Source organism: Poecilia reticulata, linkage group LG10 (assembly GCF_000633615.1).
Source record: "Poecilia reticulata strain Guanapo linkage group LG10, Guppy_female_1.0+MT, whole genome shotgun sequence".
Lineage (NCBI taxonomy): Eukaryota > Metazoa > Chordata > Actinopteri > Cyprinodontiformes > Poeciliidae > Poecilia > Poecilia reticulata.
The window spans coordinates 18,994,473-19,013,287 of NC_024340.1; the positions used below are offsets into that span (position 1 = coordinate 18,994,473).

At 36.3% G+C, this 18,815-nt stretch overlaps 1 protein-coding gene across 6 annotated transcripts; it reads right to left on the reverse strand.

Moving 5' to 3' along the window:
• Positions 1-416: 416 nt before the first annotated feature.
• Positions 417-14,985, reverse strand: clnk (cytokine dependent hematopoietic cell linker). 6 transcript variants are annotated; one of them, XM_008420538.2, is made up of 18 exons: positions 14,809-14,985; positions 14,054-14,172; positions 11,653-11,693; positions 7,540-7,693; positions 5,591-5,643; positions 5,454-5,502; positions 4,076-4,126; positions 3,953-3,981; positions 3,830-3,840; positions 3,670-3,753; positions 3,305-3,329; positions 2,683-2,707; positions 2,524-2,608; positions 2,428-2,444; positions 2,257-2,348; positions 2,100-2,177; positions 861-1,016; positions 417-771 (listed from the first exon to the last, which is right to left on the reverse strand). In XM_008420538.2, exons 3-18 carry the CDS (start codon positions 11,653-11,655, stop codon positions 619-621), a joined length of 1,065 nt encoding a protein of 354 aa, XP_008418760.1. In that variant the 5' UTR covers positions 11,656-11,693; positions 14,054-14,172; positions 14,809-14,985; the 3' UTR covers positions 417-618. The 6 variants fall into 6 exon arrangements, with proteins under 6 accessions (XP_008418760.1, XP_008418759.1, XP_008418758.1 ...); XM_008420537.2 differs by having other exon boundaries at positions 3,947-3,981; XM_008420536.2 differs by having other exon boundaries at positions 3,305-3,326; positions 3,941-3,981.
• Between the last annotated feature and the right edge of the window lie 3,830 nt (positions 14,986-18,815).

Below are 18,815 nucleotides of genomic sequence, written 5' to 3' on the forward strand. Positions count from 1 at the left end.
ATCTTGTGATACCTTAATACTCAATTTAATTATGTTCTAGGTAGAAATTGAAACAGTGGGATTTAACAGTTGCCCTCAATGACCAGATTATTAGTCAGACAAGCTAAAAGTGATGCAATTCTTTATATTTATGCATTTAAACTATTAATAAAACTTGTTTTATATTCAGGTTTGTGCATGTGTTTGGATATTTATTGGGATTCAAATTGCCAGAAGCGCAGATAACTTGGTTGTTACTTCAGCTATCACTACATTTCAACTGTTTGGCAGCCATTTTGGAATTTGAGCTTCAGGTTAAAGACTGTCTTTCCCTGACATTCTGAATTCAGGAAGCCTTCCTGGTTATTTTTCCCAACTTCAATCTTGGCAAACTGTACATAAAAAATTGGAGGCAAATGAATAAGAATGATTTTTATTATCATTATTAGCAACAAATCATATACCAACTTCAACGTCATCATAATTAACAATAGACATAAAATGTGCAACCGAAGATAACCAGGTCCCAGCACTCCACCCTGAACAACACCTATGTGCAATATTTTTTCTCAGAAATTTAAAAGTATTGTGGGAAATAGCTTGAGATGAAAGCATTTTCTTGGCTGGAGGATGCAGACGTTACTGAAGGAGCTGTACAACATCACTTTTGGTGACCGGACATGTCAGCACACAGTTCTCTGGGCATTTGCTGCTTGCTGTGTTTCTCCCGCTGACGAGTGTTATTGGAAAAATGGAATGGAATTTGATGATTCCTGCGACGGACTCAAACATCTAGAGAAAAACAGGGTGTGAGTTACAATAAATTTAAGGCTTTCGTGAGTACAATGTCTAGATGTTATTTTCTGAATTATTATACTTACATCATTTGATCGTTGGCCTGTTCCAAGTGCGTACTTCCCGAGGGACCCAATAAACCGGATTTTTACATTATAGACTTTCTTCTCGTGATACACGACCAACACCAAGGGTTCACTGTTGGTGTTATTGGAGCAGTCTCGAACTAAATATGCCCCGTCCTGTCATCAGAGTTGTTAAAATAAGAAAATAAGATCAAGTTTAAAAACATTAATTAATTGAAAACACAGTTAAAGCTTTGTTTTTCTTTTATTCTGTTGTTGGTGGAATGTGTTCCTCTTAGGTTTCTGGACAGCTTTTTGACTGTGACTTCTTATATCTTGTAAAGTCACAATTAGCATGTTAGAGCAACATTTAACAGCACAGTGACACACACACAACCAGAACCTTCAATGTATTTTATTGCAATTTTATATGCTCAACTAACATAAAGTAGTGTGCAGTTATAAGGTATTAGGTAAATGATAAAGGACTTTCTAAATCTTTCACAAATAATCTTAATAGTGTGGTGTGCATTTGTATTCAGCCGCTTTTACTTTGATTCCCCTAAATAAAATCCAATAGAAATTGCTTTCAATTTGATAAATTGTATTAACTGAATACAAATGTTCATCACACTTATTTGTAAACTTTTGTGAATACCATTTATCAGTTTCTTGGGTAAAAAATTATCACATAAATTTCCAATAAAATGCACTAAGATTGTGGTGCAGGGTGACAAAATGTCATAAATTATGATAGGGCCCATGAATATTTGATAGGTATTTTCTTAAACCTACATGAAAAAAGAGAACCACAGACAACGTATATGAGTTTTCAACGAAACTTCTGCAGAAGGAGAAGACAGTGAACTGCTCCTCCAAGCTGCTCACCATGTATTCTGACAACCTTCAGTTTGTTTGTCTCTTTTATTAGCAGGGGAGAGAAAGGTGTGAACAGGAATGGAGGGGGTGAAACCCACATCCTATCTTCACAGCAGGATGTGAATTCAGACAGAGGGGAGACACAGAAACTAAATTAACACATAGATAGGTTTTACAGCTCAGGACTATCCCAGGAAGATCTAAGTCACCATTTGTGCAAACATGCTTGATTAAGGAAGATTTAATTTCGTCTCCCCAGTTTCAACAAATTTGAACACTAAACCTCTAAGTAAAAACTAGTTACATAAAATTACAAATGTAAGAATGATAACAAACATAACAATTCTAACAATATTCTTACATATTAATACATTGAGATACCTTGTTCACCAGGTGTAGGGCGTGCTCAGCGTCCGTGCGATTACAATGTCCAACATACCAGTCTTCCTCATAGTAGGTCTGCAATAACAAATGAGCTCAGCTGTTATTAAATGTAGGACAAATTCTGAATATAAAATGTCTGTATATGACGGCTTACGTTAGGCTTGTCCATTGGAACAAAATCATTTTGATCAATGTCTTCTTTGGTTTGAGGCCACTCATGGTGATGACGTCTGGACCCCATCGCTTCTTTCAAAAGATGTAACGTGTGACTTTATTTAACCAATTTGTAATAACAATTAAGATGATTTCTAACTTAAATACTCACCTACATGTTGATGTGACCTGAAGTGAAACATAAAGCTATTTAGAAATTATATGCAGCATCACTTTTAGTAATGAATCTGAGAATTAAAAGTCCCACCTAATTTCTAAGTCATGAGTCTCCAAATCCAAAGAATGTCGTTGATGGTTCAGCATGCCTGGAACATCTTTAGTAGATTGGGGACCTAAAAGGATCTTTAGGATAAGTACAACCCAAATGCTGCATTCATGATTTTCATAGGTTATTTTTAAGCCTTACTTCTGGCATGTGATCTGAAGTCTGCCTGGGAAAATAAAAGAAATAGAAAACAAAGGATGCAGGTTAAAGTGAAGTCTTAATCTATCTCTGAATTTATGTTTTACATACATTCAGCAATGACTCTTTAATTTATCTGAGGATCATTTTATCTATTTGCCTTGAATGTTGGAGGATTTATTATTTATTTTTTTAGAGCAACTCAACTGTTTCTAAGTAATTTGTTAACACTTTGTAAATTACTTAGAAATCTTAATTGATTTTTAAGTAATTTAAAAACTAGTTCAATTAAATGAATTTGTTTTTACTCCAAACTGCTTGATATGGATCTAAAAATAATGAAAGCAAAAAAAATAAAAATAAAAATAAACAACTAATGAATATATAAATACATTGCTTGCCATTTTCATTTCTCTCAAAAACCCAATGTAAAAAAAAGAAGAAACCCCCCCCAAAACAAAACATCATATATTAGTCTCTTTGATTGAATGAATAATTTTAGAAGTCTGGCTCTTTGAAAGTAAACTTCAGATAAAAGATGGCTGGCTCACGACTTTTGCCCAGTAATAGAGAAACCTATGGGAAAACTGGCTAGGATTATAAAAATAAAGTAAGGCGCACTTACTTTTTCAGTGTTTCTCATTTGTCTACTGAAACCAAAAGAGCACAAGACATCAATAGAAAGTGTTATTCCACATTAGCTGACATTTTACCAACCAGCAGATGGCGACATTGCTATGCAGTCAGTATCAAGCTGCATAAGGCAGTGGTGCAGGTCCTGCATGTTTCAGTTCTCTCCCCGGTTTATACTCACTTGGATCAAATGATAGCTCATTAGAAGGCCAAAGAATAACAATGACACGCTGAAAAGGTTGTTACTACCACCAGGGAGAGAACTAAAACATTCAGGTTGCCCGCCCTCGAGGACTGACTTTGGGCACCACTGGCAAGAGGTCTTGATCAAGTAATGGCGTCGTGGACTGTACTTACTCACTCCTGCAGGTTTCACGTACGGCCAACCCAGCAAGGTTGTTGGATACGTCCAAGGGAGAAGGTGGGAGTGGTGAAGAACTTCTGCAAAGCAGAGAGTCTTTATAAATCTGCTCAGCTGTTAAGGAGGAAGACTTCAAGTAAATATTTATTTAAATACCTGCGAGAATGCTGTCAAATTTGAAAAAAAAAAAAAAGATGGAGAGGAATCATGTATTTAACAAGTCCTAATCAAAACATTAAGCACCAATAAAAAAAAAAAGTTTATTACACAGATGTTTACTTGCTCTTCTGGCTCCACAGGCCTCCTATCTGTGAAAGCAGCATGTGAATATTTTTGATTATTTGAGTTTCCTGTATTAACCAGAGTGATAACATGTTTTTTTTAGGTAATGAATGGTCTTACCTAGTTTAACTTTTCGCCGTCCCGGCTTTATGTCTCTATTTACAACTGGAACTGAAGTTCAAAAACAAAAACAGCAGAAATAAAAACCAGATGTTAAAGCACAAATCATAGCAATTAGTTCAAGAATGAATTTACAATAATACCACACAAACTCAAATATCCTACAAAGTTACCTTTTGATATATATCTTTTAGTTTCTAATAACTAAATTGCACCAAGGAAAAGAATGTGAACACTAAATCTGGCCACTAAACAATCCCTTGCAAATTGACCTTCTGAATTTGTGTCACATTTTTGTCATGTTTTACTTCTACAATTTAAAATTCAATTAACACAGGATTTTTTAACATTTGCTTAATTAAGAACAGGATTGTTAAACTAGAAACTGGTGAACGTCACAAAATAGATGGCATCATGAGGAAACAGAATTATGTGGAAATACTGAAGGAACATCTAAAAGACATCAACCAAGAAATTAAAACTCAGTCAGAAATTGATCCTACAATGAACAGTGACCCTAAGCATGCAGGCTAAGTGGTTACAAAGTGTTTAAAGACAACAACATCAATGTTTTGGTGTGACCATTATAAAACCCCTATCTCAATCCTATAGAGAAGTTGTGGGCAAATCTGAAAAGGTGTGTGACTGAAACAACCTACAAATCTGACTGAGTTACACCAGTTCTGTCTGAAGGAACGGACCAGAACTCCCGTAAACTATTGTGAGAAACTTCTGGAAATAAGCCCAAAATGTTTGACCAAAGCCGTATAGTTCAAAGGCAATACTGAGGAAATGCATGAAATGCATAAAAACATCTTATTTTGTCAAACTGTCATATTCTTTCACACATTATTGTGGCATTTAGCAAATAGAAATTATTTTGTGAATTCTCACAGAAATAAAACAGGATATGTTTAGTCTGATTTAACTTTAGACACCGAGGAAAAACTGTTTTATCTTTTGTGTATGTAGTTTTATTTTCAACTGTACAACCAGAGTTACTAAAAAAATGTTTCAAACAAAGCACACCATGTGTTGAGATGTCAGACTCAAATCAAACTAAGAGTTTATGGCAAGACTTTAAATCGTAGACTGGATAGGCACTGGGCAAATATTCCCATGTTTAGACGTTCAAAGCTGGTAAAGTCATTTCTGAGAGATCTATGAACTCTTGACTCAGGAGGTCTAAAAACAAATGTTAGCCACATTTAAAAAAAAAACAAGTGTTACTCAGTGAAATACAATCCCAATAAAATACATTGAATTCTGTTTCTGTTACATGAAAGGATTTTTAAAAGCACAGCATGTAAAGCAATAACCGTTTTCTATATTTACCAATATAGACTAGACAGTCTTTACCAAAGACTGTCTAGATTACCTTTATTTTGAGGAATGTCTCTGGGTGGACATCTAGGAAGGGGTCTACGCTGATTGATCGAAGAGCAGAACAGAGCATTTAAAAGCAGTACAGTGGTGCAATTGAAGTAATTTCTAAGCAGTGAAAACAAGGCTTACAGTGGAGACTGATGACAGGTTCTGAGCAGCTGATGGCCACTGAACATCCCTGTCTTGAAGGCAAATAAAAATATCATCATCATATTTGTATTAGTAAGGCCGGAAGTTTTATTTGAATTTTAGTTCTTATCAAAACCATGTAACTTGGTCAGCGCCATACGCGGTTTTACACAGAAATAAAAAATTACAAAAATCACTCTGATTGCCGACAGAGACCGGCGCAAGTGTAAACATTTGAGAGACGCATTGGGCACATGGTTGGAGACATGCAGCTGTGAAGCCCCTGGCTGATAGCCACATCCATGCAGGAGAGAAGAGCCTGTCTGTTCCCATTACTCTTCCCTCCTCCTCCTCGGCTCCTGGATAATTGTAATCTCCCGCAGTCTGACTCAGCCAACAGATGGCCCTGGAGACCCACTAGCAGATCATGCTCACTCAGCATGAGCTCTCAGTCAGAGCCACACTCCTCCCAGTCTCACCATGCATTTAGCCAAGCTGTTTTTACTTCTTCTTTTTGCAAGAACTTCTTTCAGACTCTTTCTAATTACATGCACAAGCGCATAGTCAGCCCCTGAGTCTTGGCTAAAGCGTAAAGTACTACTTTAAGCTGCTGTCACGCTGTTTCTTATCTTGCCATGTATATTGGCTTCTTTTTTTTAAAAAACATGTGTAATGTGGGTATGGCAGAAAAAAATTCCCCCATAATACAGGGGATTTTTTTGGGAAGATGAAGTCAGTTTCTTGAAGAATGTGAGTTGTTTTGATGTGGTTTTTGAATGTGCAAGGATTAGTTGTGAAAAATTCAGATATTTTTTGTATTTTTTTTTATATTAAAGAATTAACTGACCACTTGGGAATGAAACTGCAATGCTTCCCAAGTTCCCCCAAACAGTTTGATAATTACTAGCCAAATGAATGTTTGTGTCAAGCTTCTGTTAGGTTCATTCACAACATTTGAGTTGAAATGAGGGACATCTGATAATGTACTCTTTGGCTACACATAAAACACACCGTTTTCTTACATGACGTCAGGAAATCAAAAGAAATTTGCAAAGATATGAAAAAGACAACTTTGGACCTTCAGACGTCTGATTCATCCTGATGCCTTAAGTCTTAACAGGATGGAAATGTCCCGTCTAAAAACCGAGCAGGAAGGAGACAGATCCTGTGTCTGACAGATAAACTGCATCAAAGGTAAAAATAAAAGACCTTGTGAGCTGCGTTATTCACAGTGAAATGAGTTCTTCCCCGTATTGGTGAACTTCCCAAAACACACGGCATCATAAGGAAAGGACATCCTTAAGAATCCCAAGACAACAGGCAGGATGTTAAAGGATAGGAAGTTTGGGCAATAAGTGTGTCCAGAATGGACAATGAACCAAAACATACTAACAGATTAGTTACAGAACTGTAAGTAAGCCAAACTGAGAGAAAGGTGATGTGCAAACCGGCCAACATTAAGTAATGAAGCTTAATATTAGATAGAATGTTGGTACTTGTATTTTTAACGATCTGTTAGATTCTCTATGTTGATTTGTTCAACAAATATAAACAATAAAATCTATGACAATGTATTCATCTCTCTTAAATTGCAGTTTCACTCTCCCTGGACAGATCAAGAATTCATCTTCAGACTTGTACATTTTTATTTGACAAGATATGAGATGGACTTCATGTTAATAAGCAGGAAGAGCCACTGAGTTTAAAGTCAAGCTAACTCATAGTTACAAAAAAAAAAAAGGAGAGTACCCCAAACATACACTTGCATTTTGGAGAAACATATAAACTATTTCAGTTTAATTTACACTTCTAAAGTCATTTTCTATTAAAAAAAACAAACAAAAAAAACATGAAACTGAAATGAGAGCCACTAAATCAAATGAGATTTAAGAGGAAGTGAAATAACGCACGGTAAGATGAGGGTGTTAAATGTGCATCTCTGTTCTTACCTGCATACTCTCTCTCGTCATTTATAGGCCTCGCAGGAAATATGCGCACATTGTGCACTTCCTCCTGGTCATCCACCACATCATACTCAGACTCCATCTTGCCTTCAAAGTCACCACATGTCCGAGCTCTGTTCCGGTCTTCTCTGAAGCGATCCTGCAAACAGAGAATCGCAACTACTTTATTTGACACTTATTTCCAGAAATGGTGGCCTGTGGTCTTAGCACGCTTAAATCCTTCTTATTACAGTGCAGGTACAGTAAAATATTCTGTGCCATTGCTTTTTCAAATCTAAATCTGTACTTATTGAAAGGCACAGGAAGTTGTGAAGTGTTGCAGCACAACAACCCGCTTGTCCGCCAGGGATTTCCTTGTTTAAGCCTTTGATTCACATTGACTCACTCTTGCATTCAGCCTAAGAAAAGTAGCAGCATTCTGCTTCACAGTGTTAAATAATGGGCACATTGTTTTCAGTCAGAAAATAGATTATGCCTCATCGTTTCAGACTAAACAACGATGGCATAGCTGGACAAATGCATTTGATTGCGACAACTACAACAGTGGTCCCAGAAACCATAATCAAAGTAATTTATCAGACAAGATTGATTTCTCTCTCTCTCTCTCTCTCTAGCTTTCTTTCTTTTTTTTGGCGAAATTTAACACTTCCTCTAAGCGTGCACAACATCAGGTGTGAAGAAACTTTCACACACGATGATGAACTCATCCTTTAAGATATTGCTTTGCAGATAAAAATATCTACTTCACTTTGTTTATATTAACCATATTTGTTATCACAGCTGCAGTTAATTACTTTTCAAACCATCCAGAAAAAAACAAAGTTATTGAGATTCATTAACTTGGCAAGTTTAGATTTAAAAATATGTTCACTCAACCAATAAATTTAGTTTTGATTGAAAACAAAATATCATAAAAAAGTCAGATGAATATGTTTTGAAAAAAGCTGTTTGTTATTTTTTTTCACATTTTATTTTATTAAAACATTTAAAATTCACTTTATCCCCTGACATAAGTGAAATTGAAAACTCTATACTGCCGTCACAGGAGTCAAGAAATTGTTATAACTGTTGACCAGCTTTTTAAACGTTTACACTGGTATTTTGACAATTCATCTCTTTTTATTGATGAGCTCCAAGTATTTGCCCTCACCCTATTTTTTCCAGGTTCTATATTACACTTAATATAGAAACATATTGGTAAAATGAAAAGATTACATGAAACCCAATTATTGCATGGGTATTAATAACTTGTAATTGCAGAATATATGTGTAGACTGTTGTACATAAAGTTTAAAATGACACAATTCTGTAACTGCTCACAGAAATCTAAAGTTTTTGTTATATGAATTGAGATAACTAACTTACATTTGTGACAAAAATGACATGAGAGCATAATCCATAGGTAGATGTGGCAAGAGAAAAAGTCTGCAGATGCAGAAACGTCTCACAACGCAGCCTGACTAAAAGTAACCATGTTCAGTAAAGTATATTATTTATTCTGAAAACCTGAGACTGCATGTATCCTGAGGAGAGATGTTACTATTTATGAAGCAGGTGTCATCTTCAGCTCGAGGTTAAATCACCCCTTTCCCTATTTGCACGAACAAAATCGTAATTTTGTTCAATCCTAATAAACCATTTTGCCCTCATGTACTTAGACGATAGTCAATTTATTTTTTTTATTAGGTATTTTTGCTAATTATTTAGATAAACAAACACCACAATTTCATTTTAAATGAATTTACTTTCTATCTTTAAAATCTGTTTTTACATTTAATTCTAATTAATGTTCAGTTGGATCCCTGCTGGGCACATTAATGCAAATATAACTGGTGATGAATCAAAACCCATGTACTCTATTGCAAAAAAACTTGTGCAAGCCTAAACCCTATGATTTTCTATGGAGTGATTAGCTTTGTTTATACCTTGCCAAACACACAGTAGCCTACCTGTGCAGTTTCCAACATGCTGACCAGGGATATAAAACATGCTCTTTGAAGAGAGGTTGGAATAACTAGAGGGATATAAAAATGAGGCAATTCTGGAGTTTTTCAAACATTGCGAGCTTCGTGTGTTAGAGTTTTGTGGCGTTGTTGGAGGCAAAGAAGCACCGAGACTTGATTTTTACAGTGTAAATGCCAGAGGTTTCACAGTTTAATTAGTTTCTCTTCATAGTGTCTTTTGCTGCTGTCAGTGAAGCAAATATTGAACCGTTAGCTGTTCAATAAAACTGGGTTAAAGGAAAGAAATCCCCTTTTCAATGAGTAGACTATTTTGTTCTGGTATTTGTAATTCCAACTAATTATTTATTTATTTTGTGCAATAGAATGTTATCATGTTCTGTAGTAAATTTAGTTTGTTTTGAAGCTTGTGCTAACCTAGCATGATATTGCTACTAGTTAGCCTGCTAATGCTAACATTCATGGGTGCTTTGCTTGTTGATGGATAATCTATTATTCATATTTTAAATAAATATTTTTTTTTTGGTGGGATTTTTGTTCATGACATTCAAGCTGCATTGTAAACTTTTTTTTTTTATTATTAATTAATTAATGGCATTTCGTTATTATGAAAGTGTTTGAGTGCGTTATTAAGTGCAGTGGGAATATTATCAAAATGAATTAAATAAAAACGTTATCAGAACATTCTGATATATGGGTTCTAACCTATCAGGCAAATTGAGCTGCAGAAGCGATTTTCCAATCATTAAAAACCTCTACATTGGCCACAAGAACCAAAACATAGTAGAACAAGAACAAAGTTAATTCAGGCCAGTGTATTTCTTGCTTTAGAAAAGACAAGTACAGAACTCTCTTCAAGTCCATGCCATCGGAAATGTGCCAATGATGTAATTTTTAATCTTGCATTGTGTGTTTTTATAAATTAAAATACAGAAAGCCATCATAAACAAGCTTAGGCTCTAAATGTTTTGTGATGTTCTGTATTTGTTGATACCAAACACTGGTCTCTATATAAAAAAAATCTATGCTTTTAATAAACTCATACACACTTTAATTTTCGGATTGATTTACAATGGGATTTGAACATGTCATGAGATAAAAACTCACCCTAGAGGATGATAAACCCATGAGAACTCTCAAACCACGGCTTCAAGATAAGACGCGTGTTCAGGCCGTGCCATAATCTGATTTTCAAACTAACAGAAAACAGTTTTTTCTTTTTGAAATCACAATATTAATGTTTCTTTTTTTATGTTGAGGTTTCATCGTGGCAAATTTGTTAGTGCGGTTGCCTTACGACAAGAAGGTCCACGTTCTGCATACGAGCATAGGCTCTTTCTGTCAATGAGTTTCCATGCTCTCCCTTGGTTCACTTCAGCTTCCTCCCACCGTCCAAATAATTCTTGTTAGATTAACTGGTCCCTCTATTTCACCCTTTGAAGTCAGCTGTCTGTCCTGTATGTCGCACAGTAATTTAGACCTATGCAGTGTATACTCTGTTTCTCATCCAACCACAGCTGGACGTAGCCACCAGCCCCCCCCCCACAGTGAACTTGTAGGAATAAATGAGCACAGAGACTGAATGAATGGATGGATTTTCACATAATTCAAATGAGTACTTATGAACTAACATATAGAACAATGACACAATGTGCAATAAAAATTGGATAGTGTTGTAGAATAAAAATTAATGCCTGTGTTATGACAATAGATAAAGTTCAATGGTCCTTTTCAGTGAAAATCATTGGATCCTGCTGTCCATCATCCCCATTATCCGTTCCTCAGCTCATTGAAGCGCCACATTATTAGGGGCACTCAACACATAATTATAAAGAATTGCAGTACTCCATCCCCTTATACTGCACAACTTAAGTGTTTCAGTAATTGAGAATTGTGGACACAGCTCCAAACAAACAGAAAGAAGCCAGAAACACACGACTGTGGACATACTACAAGTTTGCAAAATTAAACATCAAGACAAAATACCAAAAAAAAAACAAAAACAAATAATAATCCATGTGGTTTCTGTGTTATATTTATAGAAAATTAATAATTTTAAAAAGTTTCAGCCGACTCCAAAAGTTCCCCCTTGGGAATATTCATGTGGAACCAGAGTCACTGGAGCACCATAACTCACCATTATCACAGCAAACTCATAGCTGCTCCTTCTCTCGGCGGCTAACGAGGGAGAAAAACAGAAATGAAAAACATCATTAGTTGGGTGTTCTGCTAAAGAATGTGTCCTTCCAACTCAGTTTGTTCTTGGATTTGTCTTCCTCAACAGTCAGACATGCAGAGGAATGGGGTCTTTAGAAGCAGCACGCTGCGCTGTTTGTGGTTCCCTGCTGCTTTCGATGGGGGTGCAGTCTTCGCTTTTCACATCAGGAGGAGTCTGAATTACACTGTTTTTTGATTCAATATTTTTTATTTATTCACACTCAAATATTGGACAGCTTCATTAGATAATTTGTCTTGTTAAAAGTCTAAAATCTTTATCTATTGTTTAATTATAATTTAACATAATTTCACACATATTTTCTTGGTGTTATATATGTCACAAGGTTGAACTTTTAATGATTGTGTACTGATGTTTTTTTTTTTTTTAGATGAATTTAGCCTTCAAGTATGACGCAATGTCAGCATGTTAATTTTACTACACTCTACTTTAGATCTTTCTAGAGCATTACTCCATCTAATGTACCCCGTTTCAGAGGTTTGTTTTTTTTTAACTTCAGAAAGATGTTTCATTTTAAACGTACGCATTTCAACTTTTGCATCTGTTCAAAGAGGCTTTTCTTCCAAATTTAGAACGATTTCAAAATGAGGCTTAAATAGAGTTATGGCCCACTAAAGGTCACAAATCATTTCTCAAAACATCACAGTTTATTTCAGCACTAAGCATTGATTTCACCTGGTAGTCATGTGAAAATATACATTCTTACGTTTGTCATTTCTTAGTAGAGCAATCAGACAGACCACAGATTCGAGAAGAAAACGTTGTCTTGTGCACAAAGAAGAAGAATTGCGACTGACAGAGTAGCAAACGTTTTTCTAGCCTCCTTATTCAGTATGTCAAATAATTTAATCTTCAGATAGGAAAAAGTTATTGAACCCTGATGAAGCAAAACACGTATTTATGCTTTAAAACATTTGCAGATATTCGCTTTAGAAACAAGCTGTTTATTGAGAATGAACAAAGTCTTTACCTTAAAATGAGCTAAATTGTGGTGGCAATCAAAGATGTCTAATTTGGCTTTCAAGTTTTATAATGCCTAATTTATTGATCACTCAAATAATCACAATAAACTAATCTGAACTAAGCATAAGTTGACTTTATCTGGGTATAGTACCATTTTGAAAATCCATTTTTTAAAAGCACAACGTTTGTCATATGTTTCTTATGGCTTAAAGATTTTTACTGAAATGCCAGAGAAATTAGCCAGACTTTTATCCAACTGATTGACGCATAAAGAAAACTTCAACTTCCCTTTCCTCAAACGTTGCTGTGCACTGCAGATCAGCTGACTGAAAAAGGGCTCTACTTTTTATTTTTGTAATTTAGAAAGTTTGACTGTTGGGAAATACTTCTCTTATATCTTAGTTCAATCAATTCTGTTGCCTTTTAATTGTGATTTAATTTAGATTCTCACTCTATTGTATAATTTCGCACAAAAATAATGACTTGTACTGTAAACATTCTTGATACATTTTATATATTTTGATCATTTTCAATGGTCTACTTTTGCAAATTAATTATCTTTTTAATAATTTTTTTTTCCACAACATTGCGCTTTATTTTTGTATGAAACATGCTGTGTAAGTAAAGCTGGTTTGGTTACATCAAAATAATTTCAAATAAGTACTATATATAACATTTTCATTATTGTATTAATATTATCTTAGCAGCAGTATAAACAACTGTTGTTGTTCCTCTTTTGAAAAAAAAAAAAAAAAGCTAATAAATATTTATACACTTTACCATTAATTTTTGTCTTAAAGTTTAAGAGACAGGTCCCAGCTTTGCTTAATTATACTGAACCAAAGTCAGTCTTGGCAGCAAAGCACCTCCAGTGTTCAGGTAGGATTTAAATCCCTGTGGGTTGTCTGACTGAAAGACATTCTTTTTCAATTAATTTATATTATCCTCACTGGAGTTTCTAACTCTTTAATGATACGTAGAAGAATTGGTCCATTATTTAAACTTCCCTTCTCTGCAACTGCCAGATTTTAAAGTAACTTAGCTGTGTGGACAAGTGAAACAGAAATAAGGAAAGAAAACCAACCCAAAATAGATGCTAGGACAATTTAGCAACAAAAAATAGAAAATGCCAGCAGACAATAATGGCCAACGGCTCGCATTTCTAAGGGAAATCTCTGTCTCAGTAGTCTCAGATTTGGCACAGAGGTACAACGCTCAGCGGGAGCCGCCTGGCTTCTTCACAGAGCTTACTGAGACACGGAGAGTGGGGTGAGATGAGGTGTATGAAAAGAAGGAGGGATTAAATAGAAGGAGTAAGCATCTGAGGATGAGGACTTACTGTGGAAAATGAACTCTGGCCTGGTGGGAATGGGTGCCGAGGATTTTGTTGGATCATAACGACCTGACCTCTCAAGGATTTGTGACCTGGCTTTGCATTGTGTACCCAGAAAGCATCAGCTGCAGAGATCCAGAAAACTTTCAGTCTCTCAGAAATTATAGTAAGGGGATTCAAAAAGGATGCACTGTGAGTAGAAGGAATATTAATAAAGCTATACGTTGGTAGAACATATCTGTATACGCATTAAAAGAGCTACAGTTAAGCCTAAGTTTATTTAAATCCATGGCAGATTTAGGTTTTAAGGCAATCTTTTTAATCTTGCCCTTTTGTTACTGGAAGTTATAATAATGTTTTGGAGATGTGCAGCAACTTGAATCTGATAGAAAATCTGTACAGCATTTAAGATTAGGGTGATGGCAAGGAGGCTTTCCAAATGTAAAGATCTGAAGCTCATTGCTTGTTACAAATCATCAAAATACCAGTGAAAAATGCAAAAAGCTGGTCAGCAGTTGAAATGGTTTACATTATATTGATGATTTCCAACAAACATACCTTTCCATAAAAAATGAAATTGCCATGATGCACATATGTGAGATTCTCTACTTCTGTAGAAAATCTTTGAAGTGTTTCCCATCTCTCCAATCTTTCTCATCCATTTTTAACCCAGACAAGCCTTTCTTTCCTTACTTCAGTTTATAATTTTGCAGAAATACACAATTCAAAGAATATGAAAAAAAATAATTCAGTCTGCCTACCTTTTCTGAAGACTTGAACAAAAGTGCACACCTGCGTCAGCGGGTATCCAGCAAACTCTGCGTCTTTGGTTTGTATTCGGCTACAGAAATAAAAAGTCTGCAGTTTTTCTTCTTCTTCTTCTTCTGCTGTACACCGAACAGCAACACTCGAGTGACTTCAACTTTTCTGTGAGTGACGAGCAGCCCACCACAACCTAAAATGACTTCCTGTGTGGTGACTTACTGCCAAACTACCTGAGGTGTGTTTTATACAATGTGTACGGCTTCGTGAGCTGTGCTCTGTGATAACATGGCATTTCTCGCCGTGTTAAATGCTGGCAGTGAAGAGAATGAGCAAAATATTCATCAGGAGCATTGCTTTTCAAATCTGCGTCTCTCTATTGAGAGCCATCTTCTTTAAAAAGAATCAGTAATGTTCTGTTTTTGACACCTTGTTCTTGCTTTGTGTGCATCATTACTTTTGCCCAACAGCCAGTCACATAATCTATGTATTAATCAGAACATTATCTCTTTAAATCAGGGTTATAGCAGTATGTCATAGCATCGGTTATTTCTTTTGAGGTGACATTTCAGCTTCTGCTTTACTGGCTACAAAAGGAAGCAGGGTGACATTTGCTCTTCGCTTTTCCATCTGCTTTTATTTCTGCATCAAACAAGAAGGTGAACCCAAATTTAAATGTGTGACTACTTTTAATTAAAGGTTAACCTTTCAAAGCGACATTACTCTTCAGCGCGACCGTTTTATTTCGGAAAATAAACACAGAGTTAGGTTGTAAACGGCTCCAAATAGGTTTGCATGTAGAGATTTGTAACTTCAGAAGGGAGCTGTCGGTGTAGCAGAGACTAAAAAACAGGCATGAAAATCAGCTTTGAGTTGTTTGTGAATATTTCGCTGGGGCTGGATTTTATATCTTAGAATAAAAAAGCTAATAAATTGATGATATAAGAGATGAAGAGTGGCAGACATTACATATTTTTAAGGAAACGTAAACAACAAGTGAACGTAGTTCAATTTGCAATGTTTGGCTCAGTATTAAAAATCTAGTTCATTCACTTCTTAATTCACCGATCCTTCATCTATAACTGCAGGGTGGGCTAGTCATTATCTATAAAACACAGAGTACAAATATATCTATTGTAGTGTTGACTTGTAACATCTCTTAACTTGGACCGAGACAAACCAAACCAAAAGAAACCAGAAAGTAGTACAATTTTATTGATTGTCTGTACATTTTATACTTTTATAATAATTTAACAACATGTGAAGAGGTGTACTCCAGGCAAATATTTTTGAGTTCACAAATGCAACTTACAGTATAGGAAAAACTAAACTGTTTAGCTTCGCTTCTACTGTGTCTTACAGAAGTTTAACTTTGAGAGAACAGTTTGAGGGAACTTGTTAACGTAGTGCAGCATAAACCTGAGTTATAGGTGAAAATGTTGATGCTTGGCAACTCAAGAAAAGTCGGTTTCTGAGGTTAACCATTTTGAATTATGGTTACTTATATGACTCTGACATATGTAGTTTGTTGTGTGTTATTGGTTTATTGATTGATGTATGTATGTGCATTAATATATATGCCGATTTCTTTTTACTTGACATCTTTGTCTCTGATCACAGTCGCTTATCTACGTTGCATGAACTCGACGCGATCTATCGTCCCATTTATTTCCTAGAGTGAATTATGCAAATATGTTTGTAGAGCAAACCTTCCCTGACACTGCAAGGCAACCAGACAATAAAAAGGATTGAAATAAGCATTTATATGGAAATACTCTAGAATACTTTTTATAACAAAAAAGAGACCAAACTAAAAAACTTTTTTGAGGAGTTTTGGGTTTAGTTACTGACTTCCGAAACGTTTTTGACTGTTTCTGTAAAGACATTTGACCACTTCTTTACAATCACTCTTCTCTGCTTTTACAAAGCAGAGTTGTTGTAAAGAGGTTGTATGCAAATTCCTCTTCCTGTCTGCAGTGGGTGTGAGGCCAGCGCCTCTTTCCTAACAGCGATGCAGCACTAGCGCACAAGGTCAGCTTCTCTCCTGTGGTTTCTTCTGCAATGGTATAGCCTGACTTCCTGTGAAAGATTACCATCTTGCCTCTCATATTCTCACTGATGCTTATCTTTTGAGCCGCTAACGCCAACTCCCCAAACATCTCCACGTCTCGGCCCCCAGTGACAGCTCTGTCGGCTAGTCAATCTGGCAGGTCATTCTGTGTCCTCAACCTGCCCCTCCCCCCCCCCAGGCTCATCCTCGTCCCAACAGCCAAAAAATGAGCCTGCTGTGTCCTGGACCTGTCAGGAAGAAATAGGATCCATAGTCCCGCTCTGGGGTGTTAGCAACACAGAAGTTTAATAAAGTGGGTGAAAAGCACATCTAGTTGATTTTTTATTTTTTTTTTTGCACATCAGATTCTGACAGAGGTTAAAGAAAAGATATTCAATTCCCAACTCCGTAGGAAGTGTGCATTTAATCGCAGTGGTAAACCGCTGAGGCAGTGTATATCAGTTCCCTACAAACAGAAATAACCAGAAAGTGACGCTAACTGCGAGCTGACATTTCCTTCAAGATACATAACTGCGCCTTTGCAAGTTGATAAGGATTTTTTTTTTTTTTTTAGTTTCAAAAAAGCATTTATCAGTTTGTCTTTGCCTCAAAAGAACATAAGCTGATGGATCATGTGGCTTTTTTCTCAAATAAACTGCACTTTAAAGCATCTCATTTGTCTTGTCAAGTCAGAGCATCTGCAGTCATCTAAGCAGCTCCGTGACGCAAACAGCTTTAAATGTTCTTGTCACCATGCTAACGTGTCGGCGTCTAGCTGTGGCTTTGAAGCCTGAAAAAAGTTCACCACCCACCCTTCAACTTTCAGCTGCCTGTCACAATTACCGGAGATCAAGGCTGGATTTTCGGGGAAATTAAAGTCAACAGGATAAAATCGGAAATTTGTAACTTCTTTTTAGGGTTGAACGAGGAAACTCCCATGTAAATAAATCAAACCAATTCAACCACATTTGGGCAAATTCAAACAATCCCTTTTCTACTAAACAAAACAAAGAAACAAAAAAAAAACCTGACATTAAGTCAAACTGTCAGACAGATAAGCACGCAGGGGGGAGAAATGAATGACATCCTCCCTGATGAGCAAGTGATTCAAGCAGTGTGAATAATTAAAGCCCCGAGCTGCGATAGGAATCTGTAGACGCTCGCCTCAGATAATACTTGAAGGATATCAGAGGCTTTTGGTGCGAGGAGGTGGCGGCTGAGACGACATTAGTCACCCCCTGCGTGCCCCGGGCAGCCGTCAGGACACTGTGCTGAAGGTCAGGAGATGACGGATGGCCAGAGATGGGTGCTGCCTCACCCGCTGAAGTTGGCTAGAAAATGAATGTCCCGGACATGAAATATCATCCCCGTGGAGAGAGATACCTGATCGGACACTGCAGTAATGTGTCACACCTATATGAACTTTGTGAAAAGATGTGGTCCATCAGCATGATGGAAGGCCAGTGAGATGGAAGAACACAAAAAGATGTCTGTTTAGCCAAATAACTCATAATTCATTCATTTTATTGTTTTTAGTCATTAACATAGGTCAGTGTCACAAGTTATTTTCCTCCCCAAATCCAACTCAAGTCACAAGGTTTTAAGAGGCAAGCTGAAGGTAAGCCTTAAATCCAGTATGAAAATCTTTACTACAAGTGAAGTCTTTTACTCTGAGTCCTAGCCAACCTTATAAGAAGCATTTCCATAATCACATCTCTAGTTTTATATGCCAAGTCAGGTCTTTTCTCTAGAGTTAATTTCACAACGTTTTAGTCTTGAGTTAAAATCCAGTCTCAAAACTATTACTCCAACTTTAAGTCATGTTATTCAGCCCAAGTTGTAGTCTAGTTTCAGTCCAGTCTAAAACTGCCTAAACTGTTTTAGACTGGATTTGCATGCTGATGGCTTTGCCTGCAGGGATGTTAATGCTACCTCCAGCAGTCATCAGGTAAGAAT